We start from the raw sequence: 17,132 nt of genomic DNA, 5'->3' as shown, positions 1-17,132 counted from the left end.
CTTCATAAAAAACACTGTGAATAATTATTTTTAGTAATAAGCTAAAGTGACCCAAACTTAGGTTGCAATAACAAAAATACTGTCACTGTCAAATTGAAATTGTCAAACAGCTGACATTAACAATTCTGACGCTTGTCAGGCTAAATGACATTGAATTTTCTGTGTGCTGCTGATTGCTGAACAGTCGTTATGGATTCGTGACGTCAATTATTTCCGTATTTTATGTAAATTTGCTAAAATTATCAAAAAAAGAACAAAGAAATTCAATTGGCAAATAGCTCTACAGTGTGTGGCCTTACTAGATCAAACTCAGTTGCAGTAATTATCGTTGAAAATGGTTTGCGTTCCTTGTTTTATCATTCCAGTGTTGTTGTTTTTGTGGCATAAGTTTATCCAACCTTACGTCTTGCGCTTCTGGAACCCATGGGCCGTGAAAGACGCCGATGGCAACGTTAAAACCGAATTTCCATTCAAATGTGAAGGAGGAGTATGCGCATTTAGCGGAAAGAAAACAGAAAAGAAAGAAACTGGACCTGCTGAAAAAGATGACCTCAATGCCTCCTCGACGACGGAAAGAATAAAAGCTGATTAATGTGAAAGTGATAGTATCTTTTAGGTTATTTATGTTCTAATGTAAAGAATTAAAGTCATGGCTGACTTGCATGCGATAAACACCTGTATTCTTGTGATAAGTTTGATTCACATTCAGGAATTCCACCAATTCTGCACATAAATGTGTGCACATAATGAATTTCTTTCATTCTACTGACTACAGTATTCTCAAGTATTTTACAGTTACTTGCAAAGCATCACATTCCTTGTTATAATTTTCAAGTGATTAAATAAAACACTAGTTGGACTCGAGACTTTTATTTTAATGTTTTATTCACATGTTTACTTAAGATCAACATCTGACAGTTTAGTACAGACAACAAGACTAAAATCAAGCTGATGAAGTGCTGAAACTATTACACAAGTTTATTGTGAACATAATCCATATGACTACTACTATGCAAGTTTGTCTATAAAATTACAGGTACAGTACATTGCTGATTATAACAGCACTGTGGCTCTCTTTATACAGCCAACCCAGTAATTCAAATTGGAATCAAAATTACTATTGTAAATCAGTAAGCTGATCACAAATGCAGGCTGATGGTTACTTAATTGCGTTTATTTGCTGTTAGAATACTGGTACTCTTATAATGAGCAATGTGCTTACTCTCTATGTCTGGAATACTCTTACGCCTATTTATATGCTTCACTGTAGACACTGGATACTCATCTACAATTCTATCAACATCAATGTCTACTTTATTATTTAATAAGTATACTGCTTATAAAGTTAATACTCTTATTAATAATAGTCGGATTATGGAAAATATAATATTATTATTTAATTAAGTATACAAGAATAGGTACTGCTACATTATTTTATCATGTTTAATTATTATAATTTAAGTAAAATCTTGTTCTTACACAAATAAAAGGTAAGTTGACTGTACCTCCCTTAAGGTTAAAACAAAATCTATAAAGATGAGCTGTAATTCTAATGAATACATCAGAAAATTCATAAAAGAAAACAAGGAAACATTCCAATTATTCATCAAAATATATTTGTGTCACTTCAGTACCTGTAGTGTCAAGTTCTATGTCCAGTTCAATTCTTACACACTAACTTAATAATGAACTTACACTAGATAATTAACATAATGCACCAACAACTATTCATTTCAATGTAATACAAAATGAACTAAAGAGTACAAAAAGCTTCCATCACTAGCCTACCTTTACACAATTCTGATAATAACAGGGTACTCTTCATTTAACCTTATTTGAAATAGCTGCATTTAGTTCTGATTGTACTTGTGTCTTCTAATAGAAGAGATAATTGCAGGGGCATTACATTAGTGGCAAAGATCAGACAAACATGCTGTACTGCAACATCCATTCAATGTCAACCTTTCAATAAACATTCAACTTAAAGCAAAACAATGATGTCCATGACATTCTGGCACATTCCATGACTGACTTATTTAATGTTCTTCAGTTCAACTTCAAACACTAGAGTCGAATTTGGTGGGATCACTGGCGGTGAGCCTTTGGCTCCGTACCTGCATATAAGAATATTTTGTTAATGTTGTATTTAAAATAATGTAATATAATATTCATATCAGACACATTTATAATAAAAAGCAGTGTGATTAGATGTTGTAAACCATGCTTTCTAATTAGGCAAGTTTATAAAGTGGAATACTTACGCCATAGCAGGTGGGCACACAATCTTCCTCTTGCCTCCGACCTTCATGCCGGCGATACCGACATCCCATCCGGAGATCACCTCCTTGGATCCCAGCCTGAACTTGAATCCAGGTCCTTTCACGCAGTTATCGAACATCTTGTTGTTGCTCTTCAGGCGACCCTCATAGTATACCTATGGAATAAGAATAAAATTAGTGATCAAAATATCCAATATGGAGCAAAGTAATTTCTGAAAGGCATTTTAACCTTGACATTAATATCTTATTATTAGATCACAACATACTTTTTAGTTTTTATAAGAAGCCTCTTACATAGATATAGTTGTTTTCTGCTACATATCGAAAATTATAAAAATAAGTTTATTCTTACCATGACAACTTTACCGGGCTTGGCGACAGCTCCGCTGCCAACCTTCAGGTCCTCTATGGCCACACCTCCGCTTAGCTGTTTCTTTTCCTTCTTTTCAGCGGGCTGGGCGTCTTGGGCCTCCTTCTTGGCTTCTGGCTTCTTTTTCTCAGCCTTTTGTTGGGGTTCTTCCTTCTATAAAATACACATTAAGTTTGTTGTTAACTGCATTTTGGTAAGAAGATACTACATTGCTGGGTATCTTTTATAAATTTAAAACTGATTGCATTATTGTTAAATGTAAGATTTTCTAAGAAAAGTAACAAAAATACCTAAAACTATTTTTGGGGTGTGTTTGTAGGCACATTGAACTTACCTTAGGCTTGTCAACTCCATTGACTTGTGGCTGTTTATTCTGCTGTTGTAGTTTCTTCTTGAGGCGGCGTTTCTGTGACTTGGACAGTTTAGACATGTCGACGGCGCCGTCCTCCTTGCTGGTGTCTAACGTAGTGTCAGCCTCTTCTGCCGCTCCCTTCTTTTTCTTCTTTGGTGTTTCTTCTTCTTCATCAGATTCTTCTTCCTCTTCTTCATCTTCGTCCTCTTCCTCCTCACCATCTTCATCTTCTTCTTCATCATCACTAGGAATTTAATTGGAGATGATGTATATGGACATTTACCATTTCAAATTTGAGCAAGAAAAAATATACAAATTACTATAATACTGCATTAATGTGAAAAATAGTGCTGAGTGACCATAATCAACACTGTTCTCCATACAAATACTTTTCAGGGGTCCACAGACCAAAGATAGGAGACACTTTAAAGATAATTACCTGTCTGCTTCAGCTGATGTGTTCACTTTGAATGACTCATCATTCTCATCTGTGTCAATATCCTCTCCATCCAAGAACTTCTGAAGCTCATCCTCATCAACTTCAGTGTCTGAATCATCAGCTGCTGCTGCCTTCTTGCCCTTCTTATCAGCCTACAATCACACCAAAATGTAAGTTCCTTTATAGATAACTGCTTATTTTATGTCTCAGTTATTTAAGGGACACTTAAAATAAGAACAAACAAGATCAAATAGCAACAGCTTTCTGTGATATTTCATGGGCTTGCTCACTTTTGTTTCAAACAACCCAATTGGTAAGTGCCATGCCTATGTTTTAACTGGCTTGGGCAGTGAAAGTGTTGTATGTATATGAAAGGCTAACATATAATTGATAATTTTAATGTGGACAATCAGTGAATCATCTCGTACCTTAGCCTTCTTATTAGCGGTGGCATCATTGCTGTTCTCCAGTTTCCTTTTGTTCTTGGCAGGCACAAGTGCTGGGACATCCTCAGCATCCTCTTCCTCATCTTCTTCCTCCTCCTCCAAATCATCTTCTTCAAACTCGGGGTCCAAGTAACCAGTTAAATGGACATTACACCTGCCTGTACAAGTAAAAATTTATATAATATATATGCATAAATTCAGCAACCATAACATGTGATTCTGGCCTGGTCTACAGGAAAATCAACAAAAAAAAAAAAAGATAAAAGAAAAAAATATCTCACATAGCCAATTTTCTAGAACTAAACCTTTGATAATGTTCAATGACTGTTCAACAAAATTAACTAACAGTCTAAATACAGCTCAGCAGTTTGAAATGTTTGGATACAAGAGGATAAGAATATTCTTTTTCATCTTAGTTAAACTTATGCTTTTCAATTCAGTTGCAATTGCTCAACATTGAAATAGATCTTACCATTTGTTAGGAATGAAATTGAGTCTCCAGCCTTGAAATAAAGATCCAATGGCACTTGGATGTTCTTGTTTTTCTGTAGTGTGCACACAAGGAAGTTTTTGCCATCAACCACTACCATAACTTGGCACGGTTCAGTATCACCAGTTGAGATGTCCATAGCGGCCTGTGAGATGTGGAACGGCTTCTCCACCACTTGGGTGTACCGCTTGTTCGGTTCCATTATAAGTCCTGTGAAAATGTTATGTTGTAATACCATAATATAGAATTCATCAATACTCCTAACCCGAAGTGTGAAGAATTGTGAAAAATCACACCATGGCATCAGTCATTTTTACATAGTGATCACTAGTTCAGATTAGACGTCTCATACAAGAGTTACCATTGAATGTTACGTATCATAATATTGATAAGCATAAGTTGAAAATTCTGAGTGTTGTTGAAAATTTGTCTTCTCCAGAATCATCGTTAAGGAACCTAAAATCTTTTTGTAGAAACATTATAACAAAATATACAAATTAATTTTTTTTGGGAACTTTACTATCATAGGAATGCGCAATAAGTAATGTTTGAACAACTAGAAAATTAGTCCATTCATAATCAATAGATAGATAGATAATTTTGTAGACAATTTTAGCAACAATTATTGTACATATTCTCGTATGTATATTATAACCATAAAAGTACAAATAAATTTATAAGCTCTCCCACAAAGCTATAAAGACTACTTTCAGTCTTAAGATAAAATCACATGTGTAATAACCATGTTCCTTGTCAATTTTTTTTATTTACACAGATATTAGTTAGTCTTTTAGCTATCTAATACATATTAATACAAAGAACGTGACAACTATTCATGATTATGAGTAAAACAAAAAGACAATACTCATTCGAGAATACCGGTTTCGGCAATATACGGCATCTGTATTTGCCAAGTGATAAAGGCATTAAAAACTGAAACTAAGCGTTGCAAATTTAGTAGCTTACAGCATATTAAATTCAAGAGTTATCTACATAGAATCAAGGATCACATTTCGCATTGGAGAGATAAATGGCACCAACACGTGGTGGTTAATTTAACCGGCTTATTACTTACCCCAAAACATCTTGATGTATTTCCCAGTACTAATTCACAAATTAATCAATAAAGTGATCAGCCTTTGCTGGGGTAGCCGTACGAGTGTCACTAGGCTAAAATTGCCTGTTCTGTAATGAATTATCGTAGTGAAACGAACATGTGGATTATAACGAACGCGGCAAATCCTTCCATTCAACTATTCGATGAAATGGATGGAAGAGGAAATCATAGACAATTAAACATTATTTGACATTTTTAATCGGAATCAATCCAGCACGATGACATTCTATTGATGTTCAAAATATTTAAACCATGATTTTCGAGCATTAGAAGTAAAGAGCTACATAAATAATAAAGGTTATTTAACATGTAATTTAATAATTTTACAGTACACGCTCTGCTTAGTTTAGACTCAGACTGTTAGTGAGGTGTCCAAAAATGGTATTGTTATTTTTATAAATTTATAATTATAATATTTGTTAGCAACATATAATAATTATATTACGAACAGGTAACAATATAATTATATTTCAAAAGCGTAAGTACATAAGTAAGATTTTGTGGGTACTTTTGGAAATGTTTTAAAGGAGAACAAACGTTAAATTTATGTGCAGCACGATGATTTGATTCTTTGTTTGAGACATAGCTGTTTCACATATATTATGGATACCTTATTCTAAATATTTTTTTTTGGGTACTGGCCTACGTACTGCGACAGCGTTATTAATCATTCCTAATTTAAGGTATTTGCATTAACAAAACGAGAATGTCAATAAAATACTGAATACCATAGACTACTTGACTTTTGAAGTTTCGGAACAAAAAAAATAAAACCTTTCTGTCTTTCGTATCTGTCAGTGAAGATAACTGCAGTGTTTCAGCCATGGTAAATAAAATATTTTACTCAAAATCTTGTAAAATCTGTGTAATCATGTGGAAATGTGATTGTAGTGCTTCATTATCCGTTCGTTGGATGAGAAATGACGGTCCTAAAAGGCATATTTACCAGCTAACCTCTTCAATTCCAGGGTCGTGTCAGGACTAAGACCGTCAAGAAAGCGGCAAAGATTATCATTGAGAAATACTACACAAGGTTGACCCTTGATTTTGACACGAACAAGAGAATATGTGAGGAAATCGCTATCATTCCTACCAAGCCCCTTCGCAACAAAATTGCTGGGTAAGTTTTTGTTACTTCTTGTCAGATCATAACTTAGCCCTTTGTGTGTGGCCCAGTGCGTGGGTCCAAATCTAGACTATTCACACTTAACTCAAGCTCAACGACTCAGGAACACTTCTAGAACAATATTGTCTATCATAAACAAATAGGTCATAACTTTCATGTGTGTAAGTTGTATCAGACTGCAATTGCTAGCCAAGCTATTTGATCAGGCTATTTTAATAACTCCTGTTAATAAATCTTCTACACCCTTGATTCAAAGCATCATCAAAAAATAATTATTTATTCACATATCTTGGATTACTAACATAACCTTTGTAAGTTAGTCTTGTATTAAATAGTGTTCTAATTATCAATTAATAGCATATCTAAACAATCTATTGTAGTAGAGTACAAAGACATGAGATCATGAAACATACCCTGAACTATATAAAACTTAAGTGTATCTGAATTGTGTATTCAGAAATTAACAATTGATCTGTACTGCAGTTGCCCTGTTAACTCTAAAATTCACTGGACTTTCTTTAGTAGCATTAAGTAGGTGAAATAAAAACCTTCATTACATTTATGATTTAACAGCACAGCACTATAGTGTAGCAATACACTTAGCAGAGATCCCGGTTGGAGTGTAGCAAAGGGTGTGCAAGGCGATTAGGACTTAGAAAAATTTTCACGATTTTTGAAAAATTCATTAATCGTGTTTCTTTTGCTTTTATCGTGTAGATTGGCAAAAAATAAGCACTTTTTGCCCCTTGAGTTTTTTTGATCCGACCCACCGTTTGCCGACAAAATGGGTTTGAAGTTCTCTCGTTACTATAGGAAGCTGGACTTAGAAAATTTTTCGACGAAAATTAAAAAGTCTCAAAATGTTGCTGTTTTTGGTTTTTATCGTATAGATTGGCTAAAAATAAACACTTTTTATCCCTTGAAATTTTTTGATCAGATCGACCGTTCGCCGACAAAATCAAAATGAAAGTCCAAAAACGGAGTTTTTGGCAAACCGACATGGGTAGGTTAGGTTAGAAGGCTGAGGTGGGAGCGAGCGAAGCGAAGCTCCCACCTCAGCCTTCGTGGTTATTTTTTTTTAAACCACCCAGAAGGAGGAGCCCCGCGAAGCGGGGCTCCGGCGACCTCTTCAAAGTCCCATTTATTTACTTTTCGTCTCTTTTGATATTACAGCATGTCGCCGGAGCCCCGCTTCGCGGGGCTCCTCCTTCTGGGTGGTTTAAAAAAAAATAACCACGAAGGCTGAGGTGGGAGCTTCGCTTCGCTCGCTCCCACCTCAGCCTTCTAACCTAACCTACCCATGTCGGTTTGCCAAAAACTCCGTTTTTGGACTTTCATTTTGATTTTGTCGGCGAACGGTCGATCTGATCAAAAAATTTCAAGGGATAAAAAGTGTTTATTTTTAGCCAATCTATACGATAAAAACCAAAAACAGCAACATTTTGAGACTTTTTAATTTTCGTCGAAAAATTTTCTAAGTCCAGCTTCCTATAGTAACGAGAGAACTTCAAACCCATTTTGTCGGCAAACGGTGGGTCGGATCAAAAAAACTCAAGGGGCAAAAAGTGCTTATTTTTAGCCAATCTATACGATAAAAGCAAAAGAATTACAATATATAACATTTTTGAAAATTTTCGAAAAATTTTCTAAGTCCTAGTCGCCTTGCACACCCTTTGCTACACTCCAACCGAGATCCCTATGCATTTTATTAAAATATATTAAATTCAAATGTAATTTATATTTATAACATGTTAAATTATTTCAGGTTTGCTACCCATTTGATGAGGCGTCTCAGACACTCTCAGGTCAGAGGAATCTCCATCAAGCTTCAAGAAGAGGAGCGTGAGAGGCGTGACAACTATGTGCCTGAAGTTTCTGCTCTTGAGCATGACATCATTGAAGTTGACCCTGATACCAAGGACATGTTGAAGATGCTCGACTTCAACAACATCAATGGACTTCAACTCACACAGCCTGCTACTTCTGGAGGCTATGGTGGCAGACGTAATTAAGGATAATAAAATAATTATGTAAATTTCTTTGTGTTATTTTCTGCCCACAAGACTGATTTCACCATACCTAAACAAATATTAAATCACTCATCAGATGGAATTTATACTTATTTTCATACATTAGCTGATTCTATCTAACAGAGGTTATCTGACACTTATTCATGAACTATGAACTGATTTTTATAAAGTTTAGCTATTTTGAAAAATATTCTTATTACCATAAGTCTGGTGAAACAAACTATAGCTTTGTGATATGTTGTACATATTATTATCAATATAATAAACACTGATACATGTCAGGCTATGCTTACTGAAATGTCTATGTCAAAGTGTAGTAGACATGTAGGTACACTACTCCCTACATTTGTAGCTGGCCAGGTGCGTATACTTAAGGTCTTTGACCCCAAATCGTACCCAGAACGATAATACGTCAAGATAATATGTATCTTGACAGAGAGCTTCGAATACGTCCCGGTCCCGTATGACCCAACTCGAGACCAAACCTGAAATCTCTGCAAGCCTTTTAATCTTTAGAAAATTTAAGCACCACTTTTAACAACAATATTTTGATGATTAGAAAGGAAAACAATAATACCGGTGTTTAGTAGAAAGAGAAAAATGCGTCCATTCAATATAATTGGTTGTCCTTCAAGCTCGAACTCAAAAACTTCACACAAACAAAGTAGAATGTGCAAGGCATGACTTTAATTAACAAATAAATTATTCTTACACAAAATTCTGTTATTCTTAAAATTATCATACATGGTTATTATAGGTTGGTAAGTACTTATAAAATAATAATATCTACATGTACAACAAGCTTAAAATTATATTATGGTTCGGATGTGTATCCGAACGCAACACGGTTGTTATGTTTTTCTGACGAGTTTGCGTACTCGCTCGCTCCTATGTAGCTGGCCAATCAAAAATGTGAATAAATATGTCGCTCTCATTCGGTTTAGGCTTGCTTGCTTGTTACGAGTAATTGAGCTTGAGGCACATAGCTGCGTTAAAATCATTATTTTAATTAAATTATCGATGAATTAGATACAAGTGTTATTATTTCGATTCTTTCGTATTATGAAGAATGGAATGTTCACATTTATTAGATAACGTCAAGGTGGATGATTTCAACGTTGAGGACACGACGATCACAAAGAACTTCAACTGTTCAGGTAAATATATTCATTTATTTGTATTCAATGTCCTCTTGCCAGCTTCGTAAAACAGTTATCTGTTCAAAAGCACCGCATTGTATTCATCACGGGAGGTTAGTTTCGAAAAATCAATACAGCGAACTTTAATAATCAGCTGTTCGAGGGGTACGGGAGGGGGGCGCGGCATGGGTGACCGTGACTGACGATGTCGCATTTCTGACGCGGTGGGTTAAAATAATGCATAAACCTCATCAGATGAGCTATTTTAAACTAGGAGCTTGCCGACCACCATGGCGTCATGTAAATGCGCTGTATGTTTCTTGCGCCGAAGTTCGCCGCCGGTCTGTTGCCGGAAGCGTCACATCGCATGAGATTCTAATAACACTTGTAATTGCCTGAAGGCATACTACTTTTAGCTGTAGACTTGCGTTTTGAGTTCACTCATAAAATATTTGTTAATGTTTCTGGTATCAAACATTATCTACTGGGCAAAGATATTGTAGATAGATGATATCTTTTATCACTTCTATTCAGGTAGCATTTGTAGGTATTGCAGGGACTGTTACTACTAAAAAGTTAATAAATAATTCTATTTGGCTTGCACTACACCTAACCAACCAAAACCACTTAAGAGTCACTGGTTAATGAAAACTAGTTGACACATGATATCAACAATCCAAATTAAAAAAAAATCTTCTAACTTGATACTAGATTGAAGCTATTGATTTCTATGTTTATCTGTAGTTATAGTCAACAACATTTTTTTATTATTTTTTATGTAGAATGTGCAGTAGAGGATCAGAATTGGTTGTGCCTGCAATGTGGAGCTGTCAACTGTGGCCGTTATGTGAATGGCCATGCGAAGCAACATGCAGAGAGTTTGGATCACCAGCTATGTATGAGCTGTGATGTCTATTCTGTTTACTGGTAATAACCTCCTTTATCTAATATCAAACTATCACATTACGTAAAGTGAAACTAATTGTATTAGTCACTGATACACTGGTTTGTTGTTATTCTATTCTAGGAAACAGATTTATGAATACACAGTACAGTATAAAACTTGTTTTTGTATAGGAAATCAACATCTTGTAAAGGTCAATGGACTGAGATATTATTAGCTGTTTTTTGTGCTACTATACTAGTACCTATTATAAGAAATGTTTCTATAATTCTAAGATTTCTTTTAAAAGTATTAATTCATTAGTTCTTTAACAAGATAGTAAATGATTTGAACTAAAACTTTCTTTTCTTCTGTTTTCAGTTACAAATGTGATGATTATGTTTCAAATGACTTGGAGTATCAAACAATAGATAAAATAAGGCAAAGTATTATGCAGCATAGAACACAGAATAATGTAGAAGCAAATGGCAACATAGAACAAAGTGAAGAGAGTAAGGATGGCAGTGATGCTGGCAACAGTACTGTTTCAAGCTTGTCTATAGTGGATAAACCTTCTTCACCCAATGGTAGTGTAGATGGCTCTACACTGCCAGATGTTGTACCTACTAGCTCATTTAGTGAATTACCCAATATTGCTCCTGAACCCAGTGACAGTAAACCATCGAAAAGTATTAAGGTAAGATTTTCTGAGATAAGATTAGATCATTTGTTTGATGAATGTACTATATTTATGTCAAGAACTTGAGGAAGATATGCTTAATTATGAGAATTTTTGCTGCAATTCTAAATGAAGTAGAACAGTATTTCTGAATCTTTTCCTGACAGAGGTCTCTTATTAGTTTATGCACAATGTTAAGGAATCACTTAATAACTAAAAAAAGTAAGGCTGTGGCCTCTGTAGATTAATGTATGGTTAGTCTTCCTGATAATGATTAATATAATTTTATCTTAAGACCTGGCTTAATGTTTTTGACTACCCAAAAATTCAAATAAATGTATTATCTCTTAGTCAAGGATGTATATAATGTGAATATTTGAAACTAAATCATAAATATTGATGTAAACTTTACAGGGAACTGAAGAACCAGTAAGAAGTTTAAGGCCGCGATCTCGCAAACGAACTCATTCGGGAGATAGCAGTTCGACAGAGAATATTTCAAATGCACCTAGAAGTAAAGAGAAGAAATCTTCACCATGCAATGGCAAGAGTCAACGAGAAAAGAAAATTGTAGGATTAAAAAATTTAGGCAATACATGTTTCATGAATGCGGTACTACAAAGTCTTAATAATATACAGGAGTTTAGTTGCTATTTTAGTCAACTGCCGTCTTTAGAAATGAAGACGAATGGACGTAAAGTTTATCATTCAAGAAGTTACACGCGGCAAGAGATGCATGATGTTGTTATGGCAGAAGAATTAAGAAAGGTTTGTTTATTACTTTATTTATTATTTTCGTTTAAATAATATTTGTTCTGAGTATAGTAACTTTGCATACACACAAAACCATCTCACTATGAGTCAGATAAATGTAATTTAGCATGTAATTACTGTTTGTATCGTTATTACCGCATCACGCGTTAGTCATCCGTAAGAATTACATTCAACTTGATTGTGGAAATACACTATTTTAAGTAAACTATTGAAATATAAAACTTTCCCACATATCAATACATAAAAAATATTTTTTAATTTCAGGTGTTAATAAACTTGAACAGTGGTTGTGGGACAAAAGGCGCGATATCTCCAGAATGCTTGTTTCTCGTCATATGGAAGGTGGTGCCGAGGTTTCGTGGTTACCAGCAGCAAGACGCGCATGAATTCCTACGATATATGTTAGATAGGTAAATAAAAAACTCTGAACTGGCCATTCTTTATTGGAATTTACTACTAAACCAAGTTAAACTTTGAATTTTTTATTTATATGTCTATATAAAATAATTTGTTGTTTAATTTTCAGATTACACACAGAACTGCTACAGTTGTTACCGCCGGACCGCGCTGAAGTGGGTTTTGTTCAGCGTGCGCCTTCCGCTTCTATTGTAACGGCTGTGTTTGGAGGCACGCTGCAGAGCGAAGTAAGTACACACGATCCATTCAACAGAAGTACAGCAAAATAAAATTGAAAATATGCTTGCATATTCAAAATTTTACTATATGTTCTGTAAGTTGCTATTCTAAATGTTGGTTATGGAAAACACAAATTGCTTATTATCGCATAACGAAATCGACACAAGTAGGATTTTGAAATTACTTTTATGAATCAAACACCAAAGAAAGAAAAAAGATGATTGCAGATAAGACTGGTCGTAATGGTCGTGTGGTGGTAATAAGCTGGTGTGTGTGTGTGCAGGTGCGGTGCCTGGCGTGCGGCACGGAGAGCAAGAAGTTCGACCCGTTCCTGGATCTGTCGCTGGAGCTGCCCGACACGCCGCGACACGACGCGCCCGTCGCACTCACCGACTGCCTCGCCAGCTTCGTGCAGGTATACACGCTCACAATACCTCCCTTTATGTATAGACCTCGTTTTTAGGCACAGATTTGTAGAGTTTTGGGATCTTTTATTGCATGTGCTTGATTTTTATATCCGTCTAATCCTGACGACACGTTAATACAGAATACTTAATACTTTTAGGTCTAAAAATTTAAGTTTAAGACGTTATTTTATTTGTCGACGCGTCGTATCCGCCGAATTCGTAGAGTCTGAAAGATTATGCATAAACATTTTAAGGCAGATAAAAATTTGTCTAATCTGATGAGACCAAAATATTTTAACATTTTAATGAGATGTTCAAAAATATCCGCGTGTCTGCTGCGAATTGCTGAATATAAAAAAAAGTTGGAGTTATAGATCGATCGAACTTGCAAATTCACCTTGAACTTTCGATTATACTTTTTTCTTTTTTCGAATGGTAACCTGTTGTTTATCACTTGTTCGACAGCATGCAACTGGTTGCCATACTGTAAATGTCAGTATTTTTTTTCTATTGAGATATGTTTGAAAGATAGAATGAAACATTTTCATAATGTTTTTCTAGGTAGAAGAATTGGCAGACACGGAGCGTTACTTTTGCAGCAGTTGCAAGTGCAAGCAAAAGTCAACCAAACAGTTCTGGATACGCAGATTACCCAATGTACTATGTCTACACTTGAAGAGATTCCGGTGGCATAACTATTTTAGGTAAGATAATGAATGATTTCAAAGGATACTGTTACATCCATTTCCTTTCGAGGAATGCTGAAGTCTTTAATTAAACTGGCTTTTGTCGGACATTATTAAACAAGACTAGCTCCAAGAATTATTCAATCCGTGTAAATGCATAAAACGGTATTGATTTCAACAGTCATGTTGGTATTGTATATACCTACATATATCCGAGATGTTGTGTGTTGTCGGTACAGGACCAAGGTGGACACGAGCATCTCGTTCCCGCTGCGCGCGCTGGACATGTCGCGCTTCGTGCTGAGCAACGTGCCCGACACGCGGCGCTCCGGCCGCGGGAACAACCTGTACGACCTCGCCGCCGTCATCGTGCACCACGGCTCCGGGTAACTGTCCTTGTGTCTTATTACTGCTATGACTATGCTCGCAAGGATTGTCTAAAGCTGGCACATTATTATCATGGCATTAAACCTTAAAGGCTATTATTATCATTGATCATAGTATCATGCTACTTGCACTTGACAGATGATAAAAATGATTGTCAGAAATAGCTCCCGTATTTTCGATATTCTGAAACAAGAATAGTGTTATGTATATTATACTACATGAATTCGGTCTGAAATATGGAATATGTCATTAAACGTTATATTAAAATGTGAACAGGGCCGGGTCGGGCCACTACACGGCGTTCGCGATCAACGAGGAGCAGTGGTTCCACTTCAACGACCAGACGGTGCGCGCGGCGGAGACGGCGGCGGTGGCGGGCTGCAAGCCCTACATCCTGTTCTACATCCGCCGCGAGCTGGCGCTGGCCGCGCCCGCGCCCGGCGCCACGTGACCCCGCCCCGCCGCCTAACGCTCCCCCCGCGGCCGCCCGCGACCCGGACTGCCTCTCTACCCGATCGCTTGGGACCTAGTGTTCCTTGATTCCAGCTAGTCTGCGGTCTCCGTCGTACTGTCGACGAATGAAGTGTGAACTTTGAGTTTCAGCAGTTCTCTGAAGTTGGCATCCGTCACGATCGGTTTCCACGTTATATCCTTAGATAGGAGCGTTCGGTTTCTTAAACGAATCGGTTGTTTCTAAATAGGAATATCGAAAGATAAAACGTGGGACCCGGTCGGTGGGCGCGTATCGAGCCAGATAGAACGATGACCGAATTGTACCGGTCGATCGACGCCCGAAATTAATGTCAATCTGTCTCGTTTTGTGAGTGAATGTACCGTAGCGTTTGTTATTTAACGCTTACGTCAAACGTGTAATAGATAATTTAATATTAATTAAACCGTCGTTGTCGGGAAAAGATGGATGAATTTAATAATTTCGCGCGTGAGTCAACGAATTGTCGAGTTTAATTTATTTCCTCTATATGGCGATGTGGCGTACGAGATTCTTGTGTGATATTTGATCGCAGTGATTAGTATATAACGTTTGGGCATTTTAAAAGTAAATCATGTAGTAATATATTTATCCCTGGTTATTTAACTTATTGAAATATGTATTTACACACATTTGTACACTTGAAGGTCCGCAATACAAGCATTCCCGTGAGCAATAATTGAGCAGGTCTCAATGGTTTTATAAACCTAGGATTCGTACAAATATTAGTTGCCTTTATAAGAAAAAGGGAGATATCTTACCTGAATATAGAAAATATAATGACGATAGATCTTTAGAGTATCAGTATAGTGTTAAAGTTAATAACGTGTTATAACTCAAAGTGAAATATCCCCCTACCCTAATATTTATCAGATACAACCTTTTTCATTATGACGGCACTTTTTCTACATAAGTATTTGTCTTTTTGGATGTTTAACGGCGTATCTGCCGCATTTATACGAAACACTATTTTCGGCTTTAATAGTGTTTCAAATTTTGCTAGAGTTACATCGATATCTATATATTGTTTGAACATATTTGTAAAGCATTCTTTGTTTTAGAACTCCTCAAATAGTGTTGACAGTCGATGTAACTTATATGTTGTGTAGCACTTGCCTCCTATAGTCAAATATTATGTTATAGATATAATAATGAATACTCATACAAATTAAATAGTTTATGCAGTTGTTGATGAATCAATACTATATGGATTTTAAGCTTACATTATATAAAATGTGCGAAATTTCGATTCCTAAATTACTACTGTATTTTTAAAACGCGATGTATTGTCTATGTACGTTATGACGGTAACGAGTGACATGCCATATGATGCATTTCACTTAAATTAGTTAATGAAACTGGGATTTTTGTTAAGTTGGACGTTGTGTCCGTTTGCAATACTAATTGCACTATACTTTACATTCCCGCGATGTCTTATGGATTGTGAGTTTAATTATTTTTTTACTATTTGACATTCTACCTTAATAGCGCATCGTATTTAAGTGGACATTCAAGTAGCTAAAGCCAAAGCACGCCATGGTGATGAAGAAAACCTAAAATAATCATATGTGAAACATTTTAATAGTTGAAATAACATTTTTTTAGTCGGCATCTGTCTCAATAGTATCAAATTATAATTATAAATCCGCTTATAATATTGCAAGTACTGATTTTAGAATGATCTTACATATGATGCGCTATTATTGTACAAGCTTATATGCAATACGAGAGGTCGTTTTGTGTGTAAAACATTGTGATAGTATAATCTTGTGTATGTACATAAAACTGCTGATGACTATTTGTGTCGTGAATTCTCTTTTGCGAAGTACCTTTAAATAGCAGGTTTATTTTGTCTAAGTACCTACTTCAATTACTGGAAGTTGATAGTGATTGAATTTAATAAATTCGCCAATTTAAAGCAGCCATGTTGTTTTATTTAAATACTATTTTGATCCTACTTACAACAATTAAGTAAATTGATAAACCGCTTATACCATGTTTGACGTTCTTCTATAACACTACCGAGTGATAGACGATACGACTCTGGGCTCTTTGATATAGGTATAAATTGATCCCATTCAGCTGGCTTCAGAAAAGGTATGTTATTTTTCATCCATAGACGATCCACAGAATTCTGTGCATCAACAACAGGTTCTGATTGCTCTAAAACATAGTCATAGAAGCGAGTTTCTTTCTCTTCTCTAGTTTCGCGGTTCCACTCACTGTTATCAAGTTTAACCGGCGGTTCACTCGTTTCAGGGCGTTTATGTTTTCTTGCGGATAATTCAATCGTGGCTGCTACTATTTGTTTTACTTTATGATCCCCACGATCTTTTTCAAAGTCATCACAAGCGGCGTCGACGAATTTTATTTTTGTGATAGAATTTATATCATCCATGTTC

At 35.8% G+C, this 17,132-nt stretch overlaps 4 protein-coding genes across 4 annotated transcripts; 3 read left to right on the top strand and 1 right to left on the bottom strand.

Moving 5' to 3' along the window:
- Positions 1-146: 146 nt before the first annotated feature.
- Positions 147-859, top strand: LOC142978679 (UPF0729 protein AAEL015238). The gene has a single exon (XM_076123185.1). It carries the CDS (start codon positions 335-337, stop codon positions 590-592), a length of 258 nt encoding a protein of 85 aa, XP_075979300.1. The 5' UTR covers positions 147-334; the 3' UTR covers positions 593-859.
- Positions 855-5,647, bottom strand: Fkbp39 (FK506-binding protein 39kD). Its single transcript, XM_076123184.1, has 8 exons — positions 5,452-5,647; positions 4,359-4,586; positions 3,869-4,044; positions 3,441-3,592; positions 2,984-3,245; positions 2,632-2,802; positions 2,262-2,434; positions 855-2,114 (listed from the first exon to the last, which is right to left on the bottom strand). Exons 1-8 carry the CDS (start codon positions 5,459-5,461, stop codon positions 2,033-2,035), a joined length of 1,254 nt encoding a protein of 417 aa, XP_075979299.1. The 5' UTR covers positions 5,462-5,647; the 3' UTR covers positions 855-2,032.
- A 512-nt stretch (positions 5,648-6,159) lies between these two features.
- On the top strand, positions 6,160-8,654 carry RpS17 (ribosomal protein S17). Its single transcript, XM_076123459.1, has 3 exons — positions 6,160-6,319; positions 6,462-6,613; positions 8,385-8,654. The coding sequence occupies exons 1-3, from the start codon at positions 6,317-6,319 to the stop codon at positions 8,629-8,631; spliced, it is 402 nt and encodes a 133-aa protein (XP_075979574.1). The 5' UTR covers positions 6,160-6,316; the 3' UTR covers positions 8,632-8,654.
- An 877-nt stretch (positions 8,655-9,531) lies between these two features.
- On the top strand, positions 9,532-16,651 carry LOC142978845 (ubiquitin carboxyl-terminal hydrolase 3-like). The gene is made up of 10 exons (XM_076123435.1): positions 9,532-9,806; positions 10,571-10,715; positions 11,053-11,368; positions 11,765-12,118; positions 12,389-12,534; positions 12,651-12,768; positions 13,044-13,175; positions 13,729-13,871; positions 14,093-14,239; positions 14,517-16,651. The coding sequence occupies exons 1-10, from the start codon at positions 9,719-9,721 to the stop codon at positions 14,689-14,691; spliced, it is 1,764 nt and encodes a 587-aa protein (XP_075979550.1). The 5' UTR covers positions 9,532-9,718; the 3' UTR covers positions 14,692-16,651.
- Positions 16,652-17,132: the final 481 nt, after the last annotated feature.

This window comes from Anticarsia gemmatalis, chromosome 15 (genome assembly GCF_050436995.1).
Source record: "Anticarsia gemmatalis isolate Benzon Research Colony breed Stoneville strain chromosome 15, ilAntGemm2 primary, whole genome shotgun sequence".
Taxonomy (NCBI): Eukaryota; Metazoa; Arthropoda; class Insecta; order Lepidoptera; family Erebidae; genus Anticarsia; species Anticarsia gemmatalis.
Note: the sequence above shows the minus strand (reverse complement) of the source record. Positions and strands in the feature narration are given on the sequence as shown.